Source organism: Engystomops pustulosus, chromosome 3 (assembly GCF_040894005.1).
Source record: "Engystomops pustulosus chromosome 3, aEngPut4.maternal, whole genome shotgun sequence".
Classification (NCBI taxonomy): Eukaryota; Metazoa; Chordata; class Amphibia; order Anura; family Leptodactylidae; genus Engystomops; species Engystomops pustulosus.
This window is the reverse complement of record NC_092413.1, coordinates 76,902,103-76,926,517: the sequence shown is the minus strand read 5'-3', so window position 1 is coordinate 76,926,517 and position 24,415 is coordinate 76,902,103. Positions and strand designations below refer to the sequence as shown.

General features: G+C 40.5%; 1 protein-coding gene across 4 annotated transcripts in view; it reads right to left on the bottom strand.

Moving 5' to 3' along the window:
• Window positions 1-24,415, bottom strand: part of KMO (kynurenine 3-monooxygenase) — a 191,393-nt gene that overhangs the window by 95,163 nt on the left and 71,815 nt on the right. For 2 of the 4 annotated variants that reach the window (XM_072141155.1, XM_072141154.1), the window contains exons 3-6: window positions 19,099-19,196; window positions 8,418-8,507; window positions 3,076-3,124; window positions 827-914 (exon numbers count right to left, since the gene is read on the bottom strand). In XM_072141155.1, coding sequence (XP_071997256.1) covers window positions 827-914; window positions 3,076-3,124; window positions 8,418-8,507; window positions 19,099-19,196 — 325 coding nt within the window. The remainder of the gene's footprint in view (window positions 1-826; window positions 915-3,075; window positions 3,125-8,417; window positions 8,508-19,098; window positions 19,197-24,415) is intronic. The other 2 variants (XM_072141157.1, XM_072141156.1) reach the window with 1 other exon arrangement.

Genomic DNA, 24,415 nt, shown 5'->3' with positions numbered 1-24,415 from the left:
GTTTTACAACCCTATCAATGCTCCTGGTGAAGAGTGTTCATAAATGAGCAATAAAAGAACTATTTTGATCTTACCAATGGGCTGCAATGAAACAAAGAGTAAAAATTTAAAGGGATCAAAATACTTTTGGAACCCACTTTATGTAAGTCTTTATGAATCAGTCTGTCTCAGATTATAGAAGAGTACCTCAAACTGGTTAAAGGGAACGTACCACCTTGTATCTACCTATAAAGGTAGATCGGGTGGTAGGTGGATCTATAGGATGTGAGCTAAGCCCTTTTAAGGGCTAATCCTCACTCCCCCGCAATTTTTCTATAAATTTTATTTGCCTAATATTTAAATCTTCGGCGTGCAGCTCCTTGTAGCTGCGCGCCTTGTCTGCAAAACCTGGCATCTGCACATGCACAGAACAGCAGGCCCGGGGCTGCGCAGCTCCGGCTTTGGAGCAGTGACCGCGCAGCTGCAGGCCTGCTGTTCTGTACATGCACAGACGGCAGGTTTCGCAGACAAGGGCCCTGAAGATTTCTGGTAGGAGGATTGAAAATTTACTGAAAATTTACATATTAGGCAAATAAAAGGTATTAAAAAATTGTGGGGACGTGAGGATGAGCCCTTAAAAGGGCTATCCTCATGCCCTATAGATCCACCTACCACTCGATCTAACTTTATAGGTAGATCTATGGTGGTAGGTTCTCTTTAATATTGCTATTTTTAAAGTCTGTAAATTTTCTTTCAAAGAAACAGAAAAGTTATATTTGTCCTTAATTATCATAACAATTTAAATGATTAATTATTTTAAATTAAAAGAAAAATCTGTACTGCTTACCCCTGAAAAACCAATGTACCAGAGTCCACATTGCAGTCAGTTAACTTGTGTTCAAAATGGAACTTCACATTTGAATACTTTTCAGCAGCTGTTAAAGTGAATAATCAATACATATAAATTGTATCTTAAAACTGGGATTCTCCAATGAAAATAAAACATGAACATGTTGTATCTCTAGTTTCCACCAGAGAGGTATAGCAATATAAAAGGAATTTCATATCACTTATAGCCAATAACACTGTGCAAAGAACAGGTGATTGAACGAAAAATGCCGCACTTGCTAAAGGACATACTGTTTTAGTGCATGTTTAGGAGGGGCGTGTGTTATTCATGCACTTGTGTCTTTACCACCTTTCATTGACTTCTTCAAATACTGTGGAAATAATATTTCCCCAGTTTGTGGATGTTCAGTGCTGAACTGGAAAACTATTCCAGCTGTAGTGTTGAAACGAGTACCCATGGTGATTCTCTGCATTATCCTGACCTTGCTTGTATTGGACTTTCAAGGGCAACCATCCTCCTTGGGGGAATCAAATTTCAGAGTTTAGTTGCAATATTCTAGAAATCACAGTCTGGAATGACCAACTTCCATTTTTATGACATTTATCAAGTCAGTGAAAACTGGAAAGATAGGCTGCCATTTAAATAGGGTTTGTCAGCCAATTGAGGAACTTCACAAAGATTCACAGCAACAGCTTGCAGGTATATGAAAGTGTTCTCCTATTTTTAATAGAGTTCTTTTACAAAAAATCTTTTATATATTTATTCTGTGTTTTAGTATACATACAATTTATTAAATAAGCTTAAAATACTGCGATTTTACTCATGTTAGGATATATTGACATAGGACTACAAATGGCCTTTGCATTTAGGAAATTGTGTATTGTTCTCCAGTGTATATAAAATGTGTATGGCATAACTGTGTATTGTGTTTTCAGAGTTGTGTGTAAGTTTCTAATCTTGATGCACCAGTTCTTTCCCCCGGCAATCCCTTCATATCAACCATATAATTTCAGTGTTTTTCTACTTGTGCCATCTTGAAGATTTAATATACCCTTGGTTTTCTTATTCCAATCAAGATTAAACCATGCAATGATTACAGAACCATTGCTCGGATTGCAATTCCTGGGAAGGTTTGCAACTTTCTCAAAAGTTTTCCATATGTAAATATTATGTTTTAATGGACTTCAAAATGTGTGGAACTGTTTTTATACACATTGGGGCAGATTTACTTACCCGGTCCTGTCGCGATCCAGCGGCGCATTCTCAGCCGAGGATTCGGGTCTTCCGATGTCCACCAGGTGTCGCTGCTGCACTGAGTTCACTGGAGTTCACCATCCGTTGCTGGGTGCAGGTAAGTTGCACAAGCGACACATTTTTTTAAAAAAATTCGGTGTTTTTTTTTTTAAATTCCCCCCCCGATTTCCGTCGCATGCATGCCGATGCCGATGCGCCACAATCCGATCGCGTGCGCCAAAAACCCAGGGCTATTCGGCGCAAATCGGGCCCTTAGTAAATGACCCCCATTATTTTATTATGCCCTCTTGTGAAAAGCAACAAAATGGGGCAAATTTTTTAAGCTGTCTGAAAGTCAGAATATTTCTGGTTGCCCATGGCAACCAATCACATCTCCCCTTTAAAATATTCATGAGCACTGGTAAAATGAAAGCTGAGCTGTGATTGGTTTCCATGTGAAACTAGAAATATTCTGACTTTCAGACAGCTTGATAAATCTGCCCCAATAATTCAACAAGTGTGTTTTTTTTCTGTAGGAGTGATTTTCTTTCAATTTAAGAAAATCTACCATCAAAATTAAGCAAAATAAACCAGGAGCACTTACGTGTATATTAAGGCACTAACACTGTGGTAATCTTCTTATATTTGTTATCCATGACTGCATTCCTTCTAAAATCAACTTTTAAATTACATTAATGAAGCAGAAAGGTTCTGGCTGTGTTACCAAAGCACCTCTATGATGTAGCATCATAGGTAATGACCCCCCCCCCCCCCCTCCTCAGCCCTTCTGGCTCAGGAGCCCAATTTTAAAAATTTAGTTTTTGAGGGAATGGGCCATGGATAACAAATATAAGAAAATTCCAACAGCTGCCAGGATCTATAATTAAGTTTCCTTGCTTTATCATTCTTGATTTTGATGGAAGATTTCCTTAAACAATTTTCAGTAGATGGAAAAGGATTAAACAAACAATATGGATAGAAAATTGCAGACTTTCAAAAATGAACGGACTTACCATTAAGTAATTCTTTATTTAAATTTGCTCTATCAACTGACAGGATATACTGTAAAGAAAGCAATAAATATGGTGATTAAAATTGCTTATAAACTGGATCTAAGTAAGACTGCTGATTAAAGGCCATATACAAACATTTAGTTTGATGCACCTGTATTGAGATAATTTCTCATAAATGTAGTCATATTGTCACTTCGAAAAGAAGGACATCTGTCCTTGGATAGTTATGAAGTGATTGCACAAAGAAACAAATAGTTTTTGAATATGAAATGGCCAGGAGTTACAGAATCCAGGTCGTCAGGTGCATCAATAGCCACTACTGCCATAGTATTGCAGTGGTCATATCCAAGGACAACTATCTTGTTTTAATGGACAATATGCATTTGAAGATATATCCGAATAATTAAATTTAAATGCCAAGATGGGAACACTCTAAGTTTATTTTTGTAAATTACTTAATTAAACAGCTTGGAAGAATTTACTAAGAAAATAAATTAATATTTCACTTAAAGGGGTTAGCCGTCATTACACAAAAATTTTAATGCTTGTACATGTCCTCCTACAAATCCCACTTGCGGCACCTTTGGTCCTTTGGCTGTCCATAAAAGTGGATGTTGCTGGGAAGTCACATGACCACTCCGTCCAAAGTCACAATACACGATCCCCACATCGCCACACCAGGCATCATTCATTCATGTGCAGCGCATGGCTCACTGAAGAGAGCATAGAAGTGGAATGCGAGCTGTTGATCAGCATAGAAGGCTCAAGTCGGTGCATGCTAGGGGAGCTAGGCAAGCAGGGGGGACAAAAGACATTGTAACAGACTGGGCAGCCAGAGCTCAGAGGATCTGGAGCCCTGAGGAGGTCGCCCAAGACCTCCATGGAGGGGCATATAAAGACCAAGGAATGATCAACGCCAATGACACCTCTCACTTCTTGAAACAATCTATCTAAGACTGAACTTCTTATTTTTCCACCATCTATAGACTGACTCAACCATGACATCTCATGACATCTCGGTCTGTGGGATCACTATAGCACCGAGGCAGCAGGGCCACTGTCTTGGGGTTGTGATGGACTCTGCACCTCTCCTTTTCACCATATATTCAATCTATTGCTTGGTCTTGCCGCATGCATCTTAGAAACATCTCCAGAATGCGCCCATTTTTGACAACTGAAACTTCTAAAATGCTAATTGTTGCTCTGATTCGTTTAGACTGCTGTAGCTCCCTACTAATTGGTCTTCCACTCACTAAACTCTCTCCTCTACAGCTAATCTTAGTGCAGCCGCCAGGTTCGTCTTTTAGACCAATGCCAATTACTGCACTGCCTGCCCATCTGCTTCCGAATTCAATTCCAAATAATAACCCTAATCCACAAAGCACCACATAATCCTGCACCTCCCTATCTTTCTCATCTCAGTCTATCGCCCAACCCATGCTCTCCTATCTGCCAGTGATATTAGATTAATCGCTACCTTAATTTGAACCTCTCATGCATGCCTCCAGGACTTCTCCAGAGCTGCACCTTTCAGGGACTGACCATCCACGTGGCCGACTGTCCCTTTCAGTGACTGACCCTCCGCGTGGCCATCGGTCCCTTTCAGCTACTGACTGTCCGTGTGGCCAGCATTCTCAGAGCTCAAGTTTACTTTTAGCACAGATGTTTATAAATTTACAGCTGATCTCCGATTGGTTTCCATGGGCAACTGAAACAGCTTTACCTCAGACATATCAGATAAATCTTCCCCACCTCTGTATTCTACTCATTGCATTTAGTAGCCAATCAAAGCAGAAGCAGAACAGCAACCAATCACGACTCAGTTTCCAACTGCCACAGCAGCAGCAGCAGACAATGGCTTCTGTATATGGTGGTTAATAAGTCGGTTTTGGAAAGTGTGGGGTAAAAATCGTCTCAAAACCTGGTCTTAGACGTTCCCTTACTGTGCAAAATTTGGTGCTTGTATATGCGACGGTACGGATTCCTTTAGCGGACATACACACATCCAGCTTTATATATTAGATTATTATTATTATCATTATTATTATACCTCTGTTGAGTTGGTAACCTGAGAGTTGTTCCAGATATTCTCACGAATAGGCCATATGAAGTGGTGAAAAGAGTGAGCGAGGTGAACTACAAAGTCCTGAGGTATTCACCAAAGTTTTGAGGTATGCACATTGTAACCCTTTAGGCGACCATACTCCAATACCACTGCATGCAAGACTGGCAAGACTGGAGAAAGGTTTGAGGTTGAGTAAACAAGATGTCACCTGCGTATAGAAATATTTTAACCTCCTTGTTTCTTACTAACACTCTCCTAACTTCTGAATTAAGGGGGAGGAGGGGTTCTGCCTACCTATATACTGTGAGAAGGCTGTAGTGTTTCACCTCCAGCACTGCTCCGGCAGAATGCACCATTTTTTTTTAATACAGAATTGTGGCGCATATAGAATTGTGTCAGACGTCGGACAGAATTTTGGTGTACGTTCTGACTAAGAGCTAAGACACTCCCCTCTTGGTTTACATTTTTTCTATCTTGTCTATGTCTGCAGCAAGGGCAGGATGGAACACAGAATCCCCGATAGAAAAGTTCTCTTACAGCATGACTGACTGTTCCATGACTTTTGTCTAAGGAGGTCGAGTTGGAAGTCACTGCACATCAAGAGAGGTTCAGCGTGCAGAGGTGTATATACAGTATATGTGTATATATATATGTGTGTGTATATATAAATATATATATATATATATACATATGTTTTATGTGTATATCTGCTGCATGTGTGTTTTTGTGTTTTATGGTGTGTATTTGTATGTATATGTGTGTATATACTATATGCTTGTGTGTATATACAGTATGTGTGTGGATTTGTAAAGGGCTGCGGAATTCGATAGCGCAATATAAATAAAGATTATTTTTATATTCCACATATACTGTATGTATGGGTTCACTGTAAGTGGAGGTATTGTATTAGAAATTAAAACATAGCTTTTATCAAGTCAAATTCTAGACAGGACTGTAATTTCAGACATAATTTGTCCTGATACTTTGTTTCATTGTTGCCTTTAGTAAGCGCATAAACTGTCACTGATATTGCACTTCACTATAAATTGCTGTATACTAAGGCTTACAGTACAATGATGTGAATACAAAACAAAATTATTAAAATTCATAGTGAAGATGTGGGTAGGTTGTACACATCCTCACTATATGGTTGTCTATTAGTAGCTGGTAAGTTACAGACCTATTCCATTGAGTCTCTGTTATACTTTGTTACTTGGTGACTGAGTGGTATTAATATTGTCTGTATTATCACTGAGTAGTTATCGGTATGCTGCAGACCTAATCTATTCAGCCTATTTCACACTTTTTCTACGTAGCTGACTGATTTCCTCTATCCATTTCACACTAAATAATATCTATAGCAGTCTGTGCTAAGCTATGCTTTCCTAGCCACTAATGTAACAACATGATTGACCCTAGGATCCAGTGAGTTTCTTTATTGCCAGGAAATCATCAAGGTTCTTTTAAAATTCGCCAATAAACATATAGTCGTGGCTGTGGGGCGTGCGACGATATAGCCCTGCTTATATCCAAGATCATAGACTCGAAGAGCCACCCTCTGCATCCAATCAGAAGTCAGAACGTCACTAGTGACGTATCTCAAGGGGACAGACACAACCAATCGTGCCATCGTGGGAGGTTCCGGTGATGTTAGGACTCCTCCTCCAAAAATGATGCGATTGTGGTTATCATATTAACTGTAATGTCTTCAGCCACACCCCTACTATCTCCCTGCTCTTATGGTCGGCACCGTTGACATATGGAGGACGCTGGCTCTCAGTAGCCTCATCACTGCTGTGCCACAGAATACCAGCCCACATCCACAGACAGCAAGCGCCACATTTTGACAGGAGGCAGAGGTGCTCCCCTTCGGAACCTTACCTAACCGTACTTTGGTCTGTATGTGTAGTATCTGTTAGATCCCACTTACTTCCGCATCCTGATACGATGGTAGTTGAGGGTATTACTAGATCTTAGATTGTAATTAGAATTAGGAAGGCGTTCTGTCAGTTTTTTGGGTACTTTGGATGCACAAAGAAGTGTATGCTGTAATTATGTTAAATTCATATTGTGAGCTCCTAACAATATGTATAGTTCTATATTCTGGGATAGGCAGATGTTATACAGCCCAATTTTTAGCATTGATGGATACTTCAGAATTTGATAGCGCAATATAAATAAAGATTATTATTATATGCCTTATATACTGTTTGCAGGTATTTATATGCTGTATGTATACTGTACATAATATGTGTGTATATCGTGTGTTTATACTGAATGTATGATCAGAGGGGTCTCAGTGCTGAGCCACCCACAGATCGCGAAATTAACAGAGCAGACAGCTGGGCATAACCTTTCTGCTCCATTAATCTCTATGGAGCTAATGGAAATTGCCGATAAAGATTAATGGAGCAGAATGGTCATGCGCGGCTGTCTTCTCCATTAGTCTGACAGAGTGACGAGGGGCCCGGCGGACCCCTCATTCTTGCCATCCGTGGGGGTCTTAGCACTGAGACCCCAACTGATCAGCAAGTTAGGTCCTATCCTAGCCATAAAAAACAGACATTAAAGTCAGTTTTCCATATCTGAGAATTGGCTCTGTTGTGGGTATTTAACCTACAGATTAAAAAACCCTCTTCACACGTATGCAGTTCTGAAAGCTCAAAAACTTTTAAGAGGACCTGTCACCCAAAATTTCGGCACTAGGAGCTACTAAATAAAGTAACGCTATCTAACACTGCAGCGGGGTACAGTGTAATCATCGGTGTTGCCTCTTCCCCGGACTGCCCCGCTTGCTCCATAGGCAGTCATGCGGCAGCCACCGCCCCTAACCACGCCCCAACCCTCATGAATACGTCGGACAGCTTTGTGAGCAGTCCGGCGATTACACTGTACCCTGCCGCAATGTTAAGCGTTACCGCTATCCTTCTAACACTGCGGCGTTTGTTCAAGCACTAGGAGCTGCTTACTTTAGTAAGCAGCTCCTAGTGCCGAAATTTTGGGTGACAAGTCTTCTTTAAGAATGAGAAAAATTTTATTGACCTGCAGGTTGAGCTAAATGGAACGGAATCTTTTTTCAACGTTATCTACTATGATACCTCTGTTGAATAGTTTTAGTGGAAATTAAACAGCGACAAAATAGATCTTGGAAGGATCAAGTACCTTTTTGCAGTATTAGATAACCTATTGGAATTAACCATAGCAGTGTCAAAAACATGCATTTGCATACATGAAAAATAAAAACAAACAAAGCATATCTGAAAATATAAAATGGTACCTGGTCACGTTTGCCATAGGGTATTGAGTACTTTTTACCATTAACTGGGTGAATCATCCTTGCATACATTGGAATCCCATTGGCCACTATCTGCAATGAACAATCATATAATTAACAAAACTCTATTTACCTTTGCTGCACTACTCCCAATCATTTAAATCAGCCTCTTAAAGGGGTATTCCGGTTACTCAGCATTTTTTAATAAACTAACATGGTAATCATTTCTACGTCTTCTTGAAAATGATTGCTTTTTACAATTTTGCCAGTTTTTTTCTTTGCTTTTATGCACCCTTCCAAGATCTAGAGCTTAGCAGGCTGTTTACATTTTCAAGATAGCACTATCACTTCTGTCTCATACTGTCCCGAAGCTCTGCTGAGTACATGTGCCCTTTGCTGCCTGCTGAAGCATGTGTGCACATTCCAGCTAGCTAGGTAAATGCACAAAGTAGCAGACTACATGGTCGTGGAACAGTTCAACTACTCACCAGTATCATGTCCGCTCTTGCTCTGGCTCACTGTCATGTGATAGAAGGTGATCCAGGTTGGACTGGGAGAATGCTCAATGCACATGTACGACCAGGGCCAGGTCGTAGCTATGGGAAACTGGGAAACATTGGCCAGGGTGTTCCACAAAGGTATAATTTTTACAAGACAATGCTTGGAAACTTTTAATAACATTGTATTATGCATCCTCTCAAGTAGTTTAATACCACAAAATAGATTGCACTTCAATTGTTGTGATCGGAATATCCCTTTAAAGACTACTTTGAGCTAGCTGTATATACAGAGAGCATTATAGAAATCAGAACTTGGAATGTGGCCTCTAGTAAAAAAAATATATTTTGGAATACTTTCTTTTTATTTTATCATTTGAAATATAACTTGCCTCTTAACATGAGAAAAGGGGTTAAAGGACATCTACAACCAGGATCAAGGATTGTAAACCAAGCACAATTACATACTGGTGTGTTCCCCCTCTAGCAGGATCTTCTCTTAGCTTCTTATCCCCTGGTTTTTACAAAAAAAGGCTTTTAAAATAATGCAAATGAGCCTAAGGCGCTAATCTCTATATGTATATCAGACTCCACACCAGTATGTCAGTGTGCTTGGTTTACAATCCTGCTTGGTAGATGTCCTTTAAGCAGGAGTGTGACATACCAGGGCCACTGATCATTTAAGAATCTGAACTGTACAGTTGCCCTAGAGAAGACAATTTTGATGTTAACTACTTCTTAACATCTTCCTCAATATATGTACAGTCCTAAAATGACATTAAGGCAACTGCAAGGTGGTACCATTGAAAATAAGTTTGACACCCCTGACCTTCATGTAGATGCGTTTTTTAACATAGGCTGAATGACCAGTGTTTATAAAGTCATTGTAGGTTTTTCTACCACATTATAAATGCAAATAAATACAAAATTCCATAAGATTGAGGAACCTGGCCCACCCTATGTTGTAACATTGGTCAGCCAGACACACAGAAGCAGAAACCATACCAAAAAATTATGACTACAATGTTCCCCTTCTCTGTTAAATGACCCCGCCCCTCTGTTCCCATAGAGCAGCCTTATGTAATAGACATAGCTGGATAGATATGAGTGATAGATATAGTAGAAGATTGATCAATTGTAGATGGTAGATAGACAAGAACATTGGTTAGACAGATAGGAAATAGAATATATATATGTATATATAGAATGCATTTACCGGTATCTACAGTACCGGACTGTGTATTTCCTGGGTGATAATGAAGAGTGGGTCCCCGGATTGACTTTCTCTGGTGGGCCTAAGGAAACCCAGTCCAACACTGGTTTTATATATATATATATACACTCACCGGACACTTTATTAGGTACACCTGTCCAACTGCTCGTTAACACTTAATTTCTAATCAGCCAATCACATGGCGGCAACTCAGTGCATTTAGGCATGTAGACATGGTCAAGACAATCTCCTGCAGTTCAAACCGAGCATCAGTATGGGGGAGAAAGGTGATTTGAGTGCCTTTGAATATGACATGGTTGTTGGTGCCAGAAGGGCTGGTCTGAGTATTTCAGAAACTGCTGATCTACTGGGATTTTCACGCACAACCATCTCTGGGGTTTACAGAGAATGGTCCAAAAAAGAAAAAACATCCAGTGAGCGGCAGTTCTGTGGGTGGAAATGCCTTGTTGATGCCAGAGGTCAGAGGAGAATTTGCAGACTGGTTCGAGCTGATAGAAAGGCAACAGTGACTCAAATCACCACCCGTTACAACCATGGTAGGCAGAAGAGCATCTCTGAACGCACAGTACGTCGAACTTTGAGGCAGATGGGCTACAGCAGCAGAAGACCACACCGGGTGCCACTCCTTTCAGCTAAGAACAGGAAACTGAGGCTACAATTTGCACAAGCTCATCGAAATTGAACAGTAGAAGATTGGAAAAACTTTGCCTGGTCTCATGAGTCTCGATTTCTGCTGCGACATTCGGATGGTAGGGTTAGAATTTGGCGTTAACAACATGAAAGCATGGATCCATCCTGCCTTGTATCAACGGTTCAGGCTGGTGGTGGTGGTGTCATGGTGTGGGGAATATTTTCTTGGCACTCTTTGGGCCCCTTGGTACCAATTGAGCATCGTTGCAATGCCACAGCCTACCTGAGTATTGTTGCTGCCCATGTCCATCCACAATGTATGACCACATTATGACCACAATGTACCCAACATCTGATGGCAGGATAATGCGCCATGTCATAAAGCTGGAATCATCTCAGACTGGTTTCTTGAACATGACAATGAGTTCACTGTAGAGTATCTTTGGGATGTGGTGGAACGGAAGATTCGCATCATGGATGTGCAGCCGACAAATCTGCGGCAACTGTGTGATGCCATCATGTCAATATGGACCAAAATCTCTGAGGAATGCTTCCAGCACCTTGTTGAATATATGCAATGAAGAATTGAGGCAGTTCTGAAGGCAAAAGGGGGTCCAACCCGTTACTAGCATGGTGTACCTAATAAAGTGGCCGGTGAGTGTATATATATATATATTTCCTGGTCGTCCTCAGGAGGCACTGAATGGGTTAAGTCTATGATCTCCTATTGGACAGAAGATAACAAGTAATTAGCAATAGTGATTGGCAGGCTGACTCCCTATAAGAAAACCCCAAGACAATGAGCACACATGTTTTTTTCTTCTGTGGACAGGAAGTAACTCCAGAAGACATGTTGGTTGAGCTTGGCTCCCTGTCCCACGGCCTGGGTGTCCTTGCCTTTGGGACTGCTACTATTAACCCCTATGGGACTCAGCCTCTTTTGGCCTTAAGGACGCGGCCCCATTCTTCAAATCTGACCTGTGTCACTATAAGTGGTTATAGCTTTGGAACGCTATGAGATATCCAGGGGATTTTGAGATTTGTTTTCTCGTGACACATTGTACTTCAAATTAGTTTAAAAATTTGGATGAAATCTTTTGCGTTTAGTTATGAAAAAAAAACAAATTTGGCAAAAATTTTGAAAAATTCTTTATTTTCAACGTTCTAAATTCTCTACTTTTGATGCAGATAGTCATAGCTCCCAAATAAATTCATAACTTACATTTCCCAAATGTCTGCTTTATGTTGGCATGGTTTATTAAGATTCCACATATTTTACTAGAATGTTATGAGGCTCAGAATTTAGGTATCATTTTTCACATTTTTTGTAAAATCACCAAAACCTGTATTTAGATGGACCTGCTCAACTTCTAATTGACACTGAGAGGCCTAAATAATAGCGAGACTCGTAAATTACCCCATTGTGGAAACTACACACCTCAACGTATGAAAAACCACTTTTAAGAAGTTTGTTAACGCTTTACGTGTTTTATAGGGGTTAAAACAAAATGGAGGTGCAGTCTGCAAATTGTAATATTTTTTCACAATACACCCATTTTGGGTGGAAAATTAAACATTTACAATGGATTAAATGAATAAAGGCTCTACAAAGTTTGTGGTGGTAACCTGCTGTACGGGCGCACGGCCGGGCACAGAAGGGAAGGAGGCGCCATCCAGATCAGATTTGCTATGTCACATTGTACAGGCTATAATTTTTTTCCTTTTTTTTTTAATGTGGACCTATAGGGACTTATTTCTTTTGCCACATGAGATGCACTTTTCTGGTACGTAATTTGGGGGAATCTATAGGCTAATTGGTAGGATTTTATTAACTCTTTGTTGGTGGAGGAAATGAAAATCATCACTTTTCAGGAAGATTTTTATGGGTTTTTTTTTTTGGCCGTTTACCATACCATAAAAATAGTACAGGTGGTCCCCTACTTAAAGGGGTTTTCCAGGAATCAGCATAATTCATATGCAAATGGATACTCAAAATATAAGCTAATGTGTAATTAGTTGTTATTTAAAATTTTGCTTCCCTTAGCAGAAAAATGCTGATGACATAGACTGTGATGAAGAATTAAAATGCTACTGGCCCTTTAATCAGTCCGTTTATTTCCTCCGCGCGGTCCGTCGCAGAACAGAAGATGGCCGCTGGTCACATGTCCACATCACATGTCCTGCACCTGCCTGGGCAGGTCATGTGATCACCACTACGTTTGGCTGTAGTCGGTTGGTTGCAGTGCATCCAGTATGGTCAGTGTTGTGGTGATGGCAGTTACACATCATTACTATGGTAACAGAGCAAGAAAACCTGTTACATCATCACTGGGAGCAGAGCATAAGAGGGAGGAGGAGTTACTAAGAACTAAAGGATCATGGAACCTGTAGTTTCCAGTGGCGGCCATCTTGGTGATAACTCCACCTACTTTAGAGAGGCCATAAAATTTAGTAAATCATAAAATCAAACTATTTTAGCTCCGTTTTGTGACTACTGACATTGAGTATTGTTGTATTCATTTATTTATATCATCATGGGTTTTTGTGTCAGACGTTCATATTCCCGGAATACCCCTTTAAGAACACTCGACTTACATACGACCCCTAGTTACAAACGGACCTCTGGATATTGGTAATTTATTGTACTTTAGTCCTAGGCTACAATGATCAGCTGTAACAGTTATCAAGTGTGTCTATAATGAAGCTTTAGTGTTAATCCTGGTTCTTATGACAACCCAACATTTTTAAAATCCAATTGTCACAGAGACCAAAAAAGTTCTGGCTGGGATTACAATGATAAAATATACAGTTCCGACTTACATACAAACTCAACTTAAGAACAAACCTACAGACCCTATCTTGTATGTAATCTGGGGACTGCCTGTATATTATTTTTATTCTATGGGTCGCCACGATTACAAAAAGACCTCATTTATATAGATTTTTTATTTTTTCCCATTTTTACTGAATAAAAAGTAATTTGGCAAAAATGTTGTTAATTTTAGCATCACCGTCTTTCATATGCATAACTTTTTTATTTTTCGCCTCACAAATCTGTTTAATGGTTTATTTTTTGTGAGAAGGATTGTTCTTTTTAGTGGTCTTATTTTAGAGTGCATAACATTTTTTAAATCACTTTTTAGAGCATTTTTATAGGGTATTAATTGAAAATGATCTTTTTTCTGGAGCTTTTTTTTTTGGGTTTTTTTAACGGGGTTCACTTTGCGGATCTAATAACGATTCTGTTTTATTATGCAGATTGTTACGGACACAGGGATACCAAATATGTGGGAGTTTTGTGTATTTTATTCAATTGTACTGAATAAAAACCAATTTGGAGAAAATCTTGTTCATTTTAGCATCACCATTTTTTCATATGCATAACTTTTTTATTTTTCGGCTGACAAATTTGGTTAGGGGCTTATTTTTTGCGAGAAGAGTTGTTCTTTTTAGTGGGCTTATTTTGGAGTGCATAACATTTTTTAAATTACTTTTTAGAGCATTTTTTTATAGGGTATTAATTAAAAATTATCTTTTTTCGGAACGTTTTTGCGTTTTTTTTCTACGGCGTGCGGGTCCAGTAACGATTCTGTTTTATTATACAGATTGTTATGGACGCGGCAATACCAAATATGTGGGGTTTTTTTTGTGTTTTTGTGTTTTTTATACTTTATTAAGTGTTTTTATAGGAAAGTGACATTTTAGGGACTTATATTTTAATGCATTTATTTTTTATTTATTGTGTTTTTGACTTTTTTTTAATTATACATACTTGAACTTGAACCAGTGATGCTCTGATCACTGGTTCAAGTTCAATACACTGCTCTACAATACTATTTTATTGTAGAGCAGTGTAAACTGTCTGAGCATGCAGGCGCATGCTCAGACAGTTTTCAGTCAGACCCGGAAGGGGGATCCGATCCACAGCGCAAACACCCTTACACGCAGCGGTCATGCTTGACAGCTGACAGCCGCTGCTTCTAGTACCGGTTATAGAACGTCCCCGTGCGCTAAGTATCTAACCCCGGAGACGTACTATAACGTCCTGGTGCGCCTAGGGGTTAAGTAGCCTGTTGCAAAACCGCATGTGTGTACAGGGCCCCTGCACGACACAGGACGCCATCTTTGCGGTATGTTTAACTATGTTATTCTAAGCAAATGTTCCCTGTGTTTACGCCATTTACCTTGTGTCTGTGCTCCTCCGCCTTCCATCTCTCATTGGTTGGAGTCCCCATTGCCGGGCTCACCTGCGCTTGTGCGCATGCGCAGGGCGTTCTGGTAACGCAAGATGTTGTGTAAACGAGGTAAGCGAGCGACATGGGTAGCACTCGGCAGGCAGCAGAGTCTACCCACAGGTAAAGTAAGACGCTGCCAGATTATTGTGAGGCTGAGTTTTGTGAGGGGTGTTCCCCACTGCAGGAGGAGTCATCCTTACTGACTGATTCCAGGGCAGTTATAGAGACCGCAGAATCTGATAAGGACATTGAGTTATCTCTACTCCTCATGATTTAAAAACCTGACAAAAAGTCAGACACTGGTGTCAGATTTATAACGATCTATAAATTAGATCCTCAAGTGTCTGCTAAATGGAGTCGGTTCGGAAGGTGAACCTGTCTCTAGCTAAACTGGCCATGAATTCTGTTTTTCCTGCAGAGTCCACTCTGCTAAGAGATCCTCTGGATAGGAAGATGGACGCTTGCATAAAACGATTTTACACTCTGTGAATTTATGTAAATCTGCTTTATCCTCTGTGCCTGTGGTGAGAGCGCTCAGAATATGGCTCAGTCAGCTGACTAATGACATCCAAGATGGTGTACTAGGAGGTGAACTCCTGAGAGACCTTCCTATGTGGAAATCTGCGTCTGTGTTTTCTGTGTGGCACATAAAAGGATGCAGTTATACAGCTTCAGCTAATCTAGGTCCTTATGCATTAAAATTGTGCTTGGTGATATTCCTGCTAAATATAATTTTTGCAATTTTCCTTATCAGCCTTTCACAACTGAAAGAAATTCTCAAAGGGCTTAATGACGATAGATCATTTTCCTAGATCCAAAAGGAGATGCAATTTCAGGTTCTTTTATCCTAGAGAACCGAAATGGCCTCAATTCAAGAGGAATTTCAGGTTTGACAGAAGGAATAACAGAGGGTGTTGCTGTCAGTCAATGAAATCTCAGCCTGAATCTAATAATAGGAATGATTCCTGGCGCTTGGCCTGGAGATTGTCCCTCCTTGCCCACATCTGGGCTCAGACTTCATCAGACACCTGTGTCACCTCTCTAATTGATAGAGGTTATGCAATAGAGCTGAAGAGTTTTCCTCCAGACAGGTTTTACCTCAAACTTGCCTCCTCTCAGGTGGTTCCGGATGTCATCCAGGAACGGTCTCCAAAGAGGCCTTAGCACCAGTTTCTTTCCATCAGCTAGGTTCAGGCATTTATTCCAGGGTCTTTCCAGTACCAAAGGCCGGCGGTTCAAGGCTTGTGATAGACCTCATCTATCTCAACCAATATTTAGTGAAGAAGAAATTAAAGATGGAGTCGATTCAGACAGCTGTCATCATAATTGCAGAAAATTGTTTAATGTAATGGCAACAATAGATCTGAAGGAGCCATATCTTCACGTTCCAATTCTTCAGAGCCACAGGAGATTCCTGCCAGTAGCCATTCAACAGAAATATGTAGTCCTTCATTGTCAGTTCAAATGCCTCCCATTCTGTCTCAGTTCTGTGCCCAGAGTCTTCACAAAGGTGGCAGTTGTACTTTCAGCCTTCCTTATAATCCAGGGATTTCATGTGGTACCATACTTGGATGACTGGCTCCTGAGCTCCCAGACAGATGACTTGATGAAACAAAACCTAACTGTGGTCCTGAAAGCCTTCAAGACTGTGGGTTTCTAATAATACTACTAATAATAATGGTTCTTTGTATAGCGCATACGGATTGCGCATCGCTATATGGAGCTTGCGCATCGATCCCTGTCCCCAATGGGGCTCACAGTCTAGTCAACCTTCCAGTGTGTTTTGGAGTGTGGGAGGAAAACAGCGGACCCGGATAAAACCCACACGAGCCCTGAGGGAGCATGCAGGCTCTTTGTGGATGTTGACCTGGATGGGTCTTGGATCAGGTCCCGAGTGCTGCGGGGCTGTGGTGCTGGCCACTGAGCCACCATGCTGCCTTAAATCAATAGGAAGATCCTGTCCACTTGCCAGAAGTTCTAGGGGTTCATTATCAACTCTGCGACAATATCCTCTCCTTATCATCTGCCAGAGCCATCAGTCTGAAAAAAAAAGGTTTTTCTTCCAAGATCAACAATGCAAAAGGCAATGTCCGTTTTAGGGGTGCTAACCATGGATGCAGTGCCACGGGTGTATGCTCACATAGCATAGCTACAATTGTCAATCCTCTCTCAATGGTCAAGGAACCTGTATTTTCTAGACAAACTAATGATTGTTCTAGTACAAGCTACCCAAGGGCTTATCTGGTGGTCCAGAAACCCCTGGAAAGGGAGGTCACTCCAGTATGTGGAACCTATAGTCCTCACGTCAGACAACTCCAATTTGGGCTGGGGTGCCCATATAGGCTATCAGAGAAAATAGTCTTTGCCAGAACAGAGCCAGCGAATCTGAAGGAGCTGAAAGCAGTCCATCTAACCCTCCTTTACTTCCAAGGCTTTCTCCAGAACCAAGAAGTCCTGATCCGTTCAGACAATCTAACAGTAGTCTGTTATATAAGCAAACAGGGGGCACAAGGAGCAGTTCTCTATCCTTGGAATGTATCGAGCTGATTTCATGGGCAGAAAAGAATATCCAGACTATTTCAGCAATCCATCTCAGAGGAGTATTGAATATAAGAGTCACAATCTGGTCATTCCCCGTTGAATGTTCTCTAAACAAGGAAGTTTTCGGTCTAGCGGTCCAGAAAATGTGGTTACCCCAGATGAATTTGATGGTGACAAGTAAAAACTCCCAACTTCCAATAATCTGCTCCCTAAACAAACAGTAGAATCTGTTGCTGTGGATTCCCTCTCAGTCAGCTGAGAAAAATGGTTCCAGTACGTGTTTCTACACTACCAGCTCATTCCGAAGGTTCCTCAAAAGATCGAGAGAGAAAACGCTTGTGATGGCCATAATACCCTATTGGCCAAGAAGGTTACGTTTCTCTCTGCTCCTAGACAGGTCAGAGGGAAAATTCTGGAAATTGCCCCTCTGCAAGGATCTGTTACACCAGAACGGTCTCCTTCACCTCAACCTGGACTATCTTCGCCTTACGGCTTGGAAGCTGAAAGGGGGAAACTGAGAAAATCAGGATTTTCAGAGGAAGTATTGAATACATTATTTACTTCTAGAAAACCAAAAACTGGTGCTCCATGAATAAACCTCTACTACTGCAGTTCCGTCTCAGTTACAATTCCTTCAGGATGGCCTGAAAAAAGGATTGAAATTCAATACATTGAAGGTTCATTTTATGGCCATAAATTCAACCATGGGAGGAATCTTTTCTGAGAACCTGCTTATCAAAAGATTTTTCAGAGGTCTTAAAAGAATCAAACCCCTGGTTTATTCTCCACTTCCATCATGGTACCTGTCGGTTATCCAAAAATACTTAGCTCAGAAGCCTTTTGAGCCAATCCAGGAGATAGCCCTACATCTTCTCCCCTGGAGAATTGTATTTTTGGTAGCCATCTGCTCTGCTCCCAGAATAAGTGAGATCCAGGCCTTCTTGTGTAAAGAGTCATACGTGAGAATTATGGACGATTTTTTGACCCTTCGTACAATGCCAGGTTTTCTTCCCAAGGTTCCCTCGCAGTTAGCCTTGAACGAAGGAAGGAGTCTTCTAATGAAGAACAAATAAGACTACTGGCTCTAGACATGAAGAGAGCAGTGCTATGCTATCTGCAAAAAATTGATTCCTTAGACAGAAGCTTTATTCTTTTGCAATTCAGAGGTCCTAACAAGGGCAAAAGGGCAAGCAAACCAAGCTTGGCAAAGTGGAGCAAAAGTGTTATTTCTTTATGTTACCAGCTTGAGGATATTCCTTCCCCATTGAATTTTAGAGCACATGCAACCAGATCAACAGCTGATGGCTGAGATGGCGCAGATTACACTGGACCAGATATGTAAAGCCGCAGTCTGGTCAAACCCTTCAACCTTTGTAAAACACCCCGGTCTGGATGTAGGCTCCGGGGACAAGGGGCCCTGGGCAAATGCCCAGTTTGCACCCCCTAACACTGACCTTGGTGCTGCTACTGAGTCTGAAGTTAAGTGTCAAACTATACCACCCTCTATGGTAAAGAAAAGAGACAGAATTTTTTAAATAAATATTTACCTTGTCTTCCAAGTCAACAGCTTTGAGAGCTTGACGACCTCTAAAGGACAATGCCAAATTAATGCTTCTTCCGCTCACACTTTTAGCTGTTCTTATATCTATTAAAGAAATAAAAATTGTCAAACATAGAATTAATGTAACCACTATAAAAGAAGGTTATCAGAGCCTGTAAGCACTGTAATATTAAAGGGGTTTTACGCTTGTAACAAGTAAAAAAAAAATGCCCTTCTTTAAATTAACCATATTTTTGTTTTACCTGCTTGTGGCTAGTTGTTTGTAAAAAATTTTACGTTTTTATTCCTGATGGCCCTGGACCACCTTGCTCTGCATAATTCTCTGCTCTCATTGAGCTGTCTGTATGCACACACACTATATGCGCAGCATAACAATTAGCTTTGTGCCAGGAAGCTACAACTAGCGGTCATGCACGTCTATATTCTACGTCCGTAGTGTGGATGTGTGACAAATTTCCATACATGCATTCAGCGCACAAGCTCTCATGTGTGTGGCATACAGGCGGGTGCATACACATCAAGTTTGAGTAAATGAGCAGCCATGCAGCAGAGAGGCCTATGCACGCACGTGAGACCGGATTCTACATTAAGACATTACCAGGGAGATTAGTTTTAAACAATCCTTTGCAAAAAGTAACAAATTATTTATTTACCTCTAAACCAGCCAGGAATTAAATAAAAAATATAAATAAATTAGTCAATGTTATTATACTGGTTGATAAAAGCAGATTAAGGCTATATTTACACAACGTTGTGTCCGCCGTACCGTAGCATGACGGGCACACAACGACACCGCGGCCATAGCTATGTATGGTACGCAGCACCGCATTCCGGGGAAAGATAAGGCACGTCCTATCTTTCTTCCGGCTATGGGACGGTACAGAGACGCACATGTGCAGCTCCGTACAGATACCGTATGGCAATGTGCACCCATTGCTGTCTATGGGGGCGTATACACAGTGTACATACGTTGGCCGTTTATACATCCCCCATATGGGGCCTGTGAATGTAGCATAAGGAGAATAGTCCACATTTTTTAAAGTATTTGCTCCAGTTTTGTGTCACAGCGGTACTGTGTCCAACAAGCCAGAAGAAATGTGCACCTAAAGGGGTGTGTTAAAGCTTAGTTTGCGCCATATTTATTACTGACAGGTGCCACAATTCTGTCTGTGCCACAATTCAGCAGCATGAACAATGTGCACCAAAAAAATGGTGCACACTTCTGGAGCAGTGTGGGGTGCACCTGATTAACCCCTTAAAGGAAACCTACCATGAGGAATCTACTGTGAGAAGTAGATCTGATGGTAGATTCCTCCTGCATGCCTCTGCCCTAATGTGTAATTTAATAATCCTGGAACCAAACCTAACTCGTTAACAACTTTATTTTAGTAATATTAACCCCTAGGCGCACCACGACGGCCCTGCGGATACATGCTAAGCGCACCGGGACATAGTATAACGTCCAGCTTCTGGGATCGGCTCACGAACGGAGCCGGTACCAGAAGCAGTGGCTGTCAGTTGTCTATCACAGCTGACACCGCGCTGTTACACCCGCAATCGGAGCCAACTCCGATCGCGGGTGTTAACCCCTTACACGCCGCGGTCATGCATGAATGCGGCGTGTAAGGGTGTTTCTGCTATGGATTGGATACCCCGTGCGTATGGATCGGATCCCCCGTGCCGCTTACCGGGGGATCTGATCCTCTTCTGGGCAGCCCCGAAATCTGCCATGTGCTCCGGGGCTGCCTGATGTCCCTGCCAGTCAGATTACTTCCGGGTCTGACTGTAAACTGTCTGTGCATGCTCTGCATGCTCAGACAGTTTACACTGCTCTACAATGAAAAAGTATTGTAGAACAGTGTATTGAACTTGAACCAACGATCAGAGCATTGCTGGTTCAAGTTCATGTAAGTATAAGTAAAAACCTGTAAAAACACTAAAGTTAACACATTAGAATAAAAAAAAAATAAATACATAAAAATATAAGCCCCTAAAATGACATTTTCCCATAAAAAGAACTAAAAAGAACAACTCTTCTCGCAAAAAATAAGCCACAAAATACACAAAACCCCCACAAATTTGGTATCACTGCGTCCGTAACAATTTGCATAATAAAACAGAATCGCTATTGGACCTGCAAAATGAACCCTGTAAAAAAAAAACTCAAAATTGCTGCGAAAAAAGATAATTTTCAATTAATACCCTTTAAAAAATGCTCTAAAAAGAGATTTAAAAAAGTTACACACTCTAAAATAAGACCACTAAAAAGAACAATCCTTCTCGCAAAAATTAAACCCCTAACCAGATTTGTAAGCCGAAAAATAAAAAAGTTATGCATATGAAAGTCAGTGATGCTAAAATTTACATTTTTGCCTAATGACTTTTTATTCAGTAAAATGAAAACTATATAAATAAGGTCTTTTCGTAATCGTGGAGACTCATAGAATAAAAATAATATACTATTTTTATGGTATGGTAAACGGCCAAAAAAAAAGTTCCTAAAAATTGATGATTTTCATTTCCTCCACCAACAAAGAGTTAATAAAATCTCACCAATTAGCTATAGATGCCCCAAAATTATGTACCAGAAAAGTGCATCTCATGTGGCAAAAAAGTAAGCCCCTATAGGTCCACAATAAAAAAAACTAAAAAAAATTATAGCCTGTAGCAAATCTGATCTGCATGGCGCCTCCTTCCTTCCTATGCCCGGCTGTGCAGGTTACCACCACATATAGGGTATCAGTGTACTCGGGAGAAATTGGGTATCAAACTTTGTGGAGCCTTTTTTCATTTAATCCATTACAAATGTTTAATTTTCCCCCCCAAAATAAATGTATTGTCAAAAAATATTACAATCTGTAGACCACACCTCCATTTTGTTTTAACCCCTATAAAACACCTAAAGGGTTAACAAACTTCTTAAAAGCGGCTTTTCATACGTTGAGGTGTGTAGTTTCCATAATGGGGTAATTTAGTCTAGTTTATTCGAGACTAGCTATTATTTAGGCCTCTCAGTGTCAATTAGAAGTTGAGCAGGTCCATCTAAATATTAGTTTTGGTGATTTTCCCAAAAATTTTAAAAATGGCACCCATATTCTGAGCCTCATGAACATTCTAGTAAAATACGTGGAATCTTAAAAAACCATGCCGACATAAAGCAGACATTTAGGAAATGTAAGTTATGAATTTATTTGGGTGCTAGGACTGCATCAAAAGTAGAGAATTTAGAACTTTGAAAATAAAGAATTTTTAAAAAATTTTGCCAAATTAATTTTTTTTCAGAACTAAACACAAAAGATATCATCCATTTTTAAACTAATTTGAAGTACAATGTGTCACGAGAAAACAGTCTCAAAATCCCCTGGATATCTTATATTGTTCCAAAGCTATAACCACTTATAGTGACACAGGGCAGATTTGAAAGATGGGGCCGCGTCCTTCAGGCCAAAATAGGCTGAGTCCCGTAGGGGTTAACTGCAGAGACTACTTGGGCGTGTTATTGCTTTAGCTTGGAAGCTAAGGATATAAAATGCCCAAGTAGTCTGGCCTGGACTAGCCTGGCCAGACTAGTAGCTCCTGTAGCCTCTACAATTAATTAGCACATTACTAAAATATATATTTTTAACAAGTTACGGTAGGTTAGGGTGGACTCCCCTTTAAGGAGGCAGCCAGTTTGTACATTAACCCCTTAAATAACTTCGTTCATTTTTGCGTTTTCATTTTTCACTCCCCAACTTCAAAAATCTATAACTTTTTTTTCTTTTTCAATGTAAGGAGCTGTATGAGGGCTTGTTTTCAGCTTAACAAATTACAATTCATAGTGACAGTATTTACTATTCCATGCCGTGTACTGGGAAGCGGGAAGAAAATTCTGAATGCAGTGAAAATGATGAAAACATATTTGCACCATTATGTTGTGGGCTTGGATTTTACTGCATTCACTGTGCACCACAAATGACATGTCTACTTTATTCTTTGGGTTGGTAAGATCACTGAGATATCATATTTATATAGGTTTTATAATGTTTTCATACATTTACAAAAATTAAATCTTCTGGCACTAATAACTTTTTCATACTGCAGTGTATGGAGCTGTGGGTGATGTCATTTTTTGCGACTTTTGATTACATTTTAAGTGCTACCATTTGGAGGACTGTATGACCTTTTGATCACTTTTTATTGAATGTTTTTGCAAAATGGTTAAATGCTGGGAATAACCATTATTATATTTTGAAACATTGGACATTTTGAGATGTAGCAATACCCAACATGTTTATGATTTTTATTGTTTATTTATATTTATATCAGTTCTAGGGAAAGGGGGTGATTTGAATTTTAAGGGTATTTAATTAAAAAAAAAATTGGAAGTATGGGAATTTTGGACATCATCTATTACAATGTGCAAATTGCACATCGTGATAGATAGCCTAAAACATGACAGCCTCGGGTCTTTGTATTAACACCCGATCATGGGTGTTAGCAAGCCATGAGCCCTCTTCATACTCCCCTTTTCGCTGCTGGACATTCAGGAACGTCCAAAGGCTCAGCCCTTTTTTCTTAAATCTGACCAGTGTCTCTTCCTGTGGTAATAACTTTTCAACACTATGGGGGTCATTTACTAAGGGCCCGATTCGCGTTTTCCCGACGTGTTACCCGAATATTTCCGATTTGCGCCGATTTCCCCTGAATTGCCCCGGGATTTTGGCGCACGCAGGCCGAACGAAAACCCGACGGATTCGGAAAAACCGTCGCATTTAAAACAAAAAATCTGTCGCCGAGCTTGCACTTACCTTCACTCAGCCCGAGCCGGTGAACTCCAGCGCGTTCCAATGCTTTTCAGTGCAGCAGCGCCAACTGGTGGACGGCGGAGGAACTACCTTAATAAATCCCGGCCGGACCCGAATCCAGCGCAGAGAACGCGCCGCTGGATCGCGAATGGACCGGGTAAGTAAATCTGAGTGATTTTGAGATTGTTTTCTCATGACGCAATTCTAGTTTATGTTAGTAGTGTATTTTCCCTGATCAGTTGGTTTCTTGGGGGTAAAAATTCAAGAATTTCGGAAAAATTTGAAAAAAAAATTACAATTACAGTTTACAGTTTTTGTTGACCAATTTAGCTCGGAAGTGCCCTATAGAGGCTCGGAAGTGCCCTATAGAGTGCCCTATAGAGGTTTAGAAGTGCCCTATAGAGGTTTAAGTAATCTAAAAAAGATCTCCAGCCCGCTGATGCACTTTACGTCCGAATCACGGTAAGACTACTCATTACTCTTTTGAAGTGGATTTCCCTGGATGTTGCATAATCG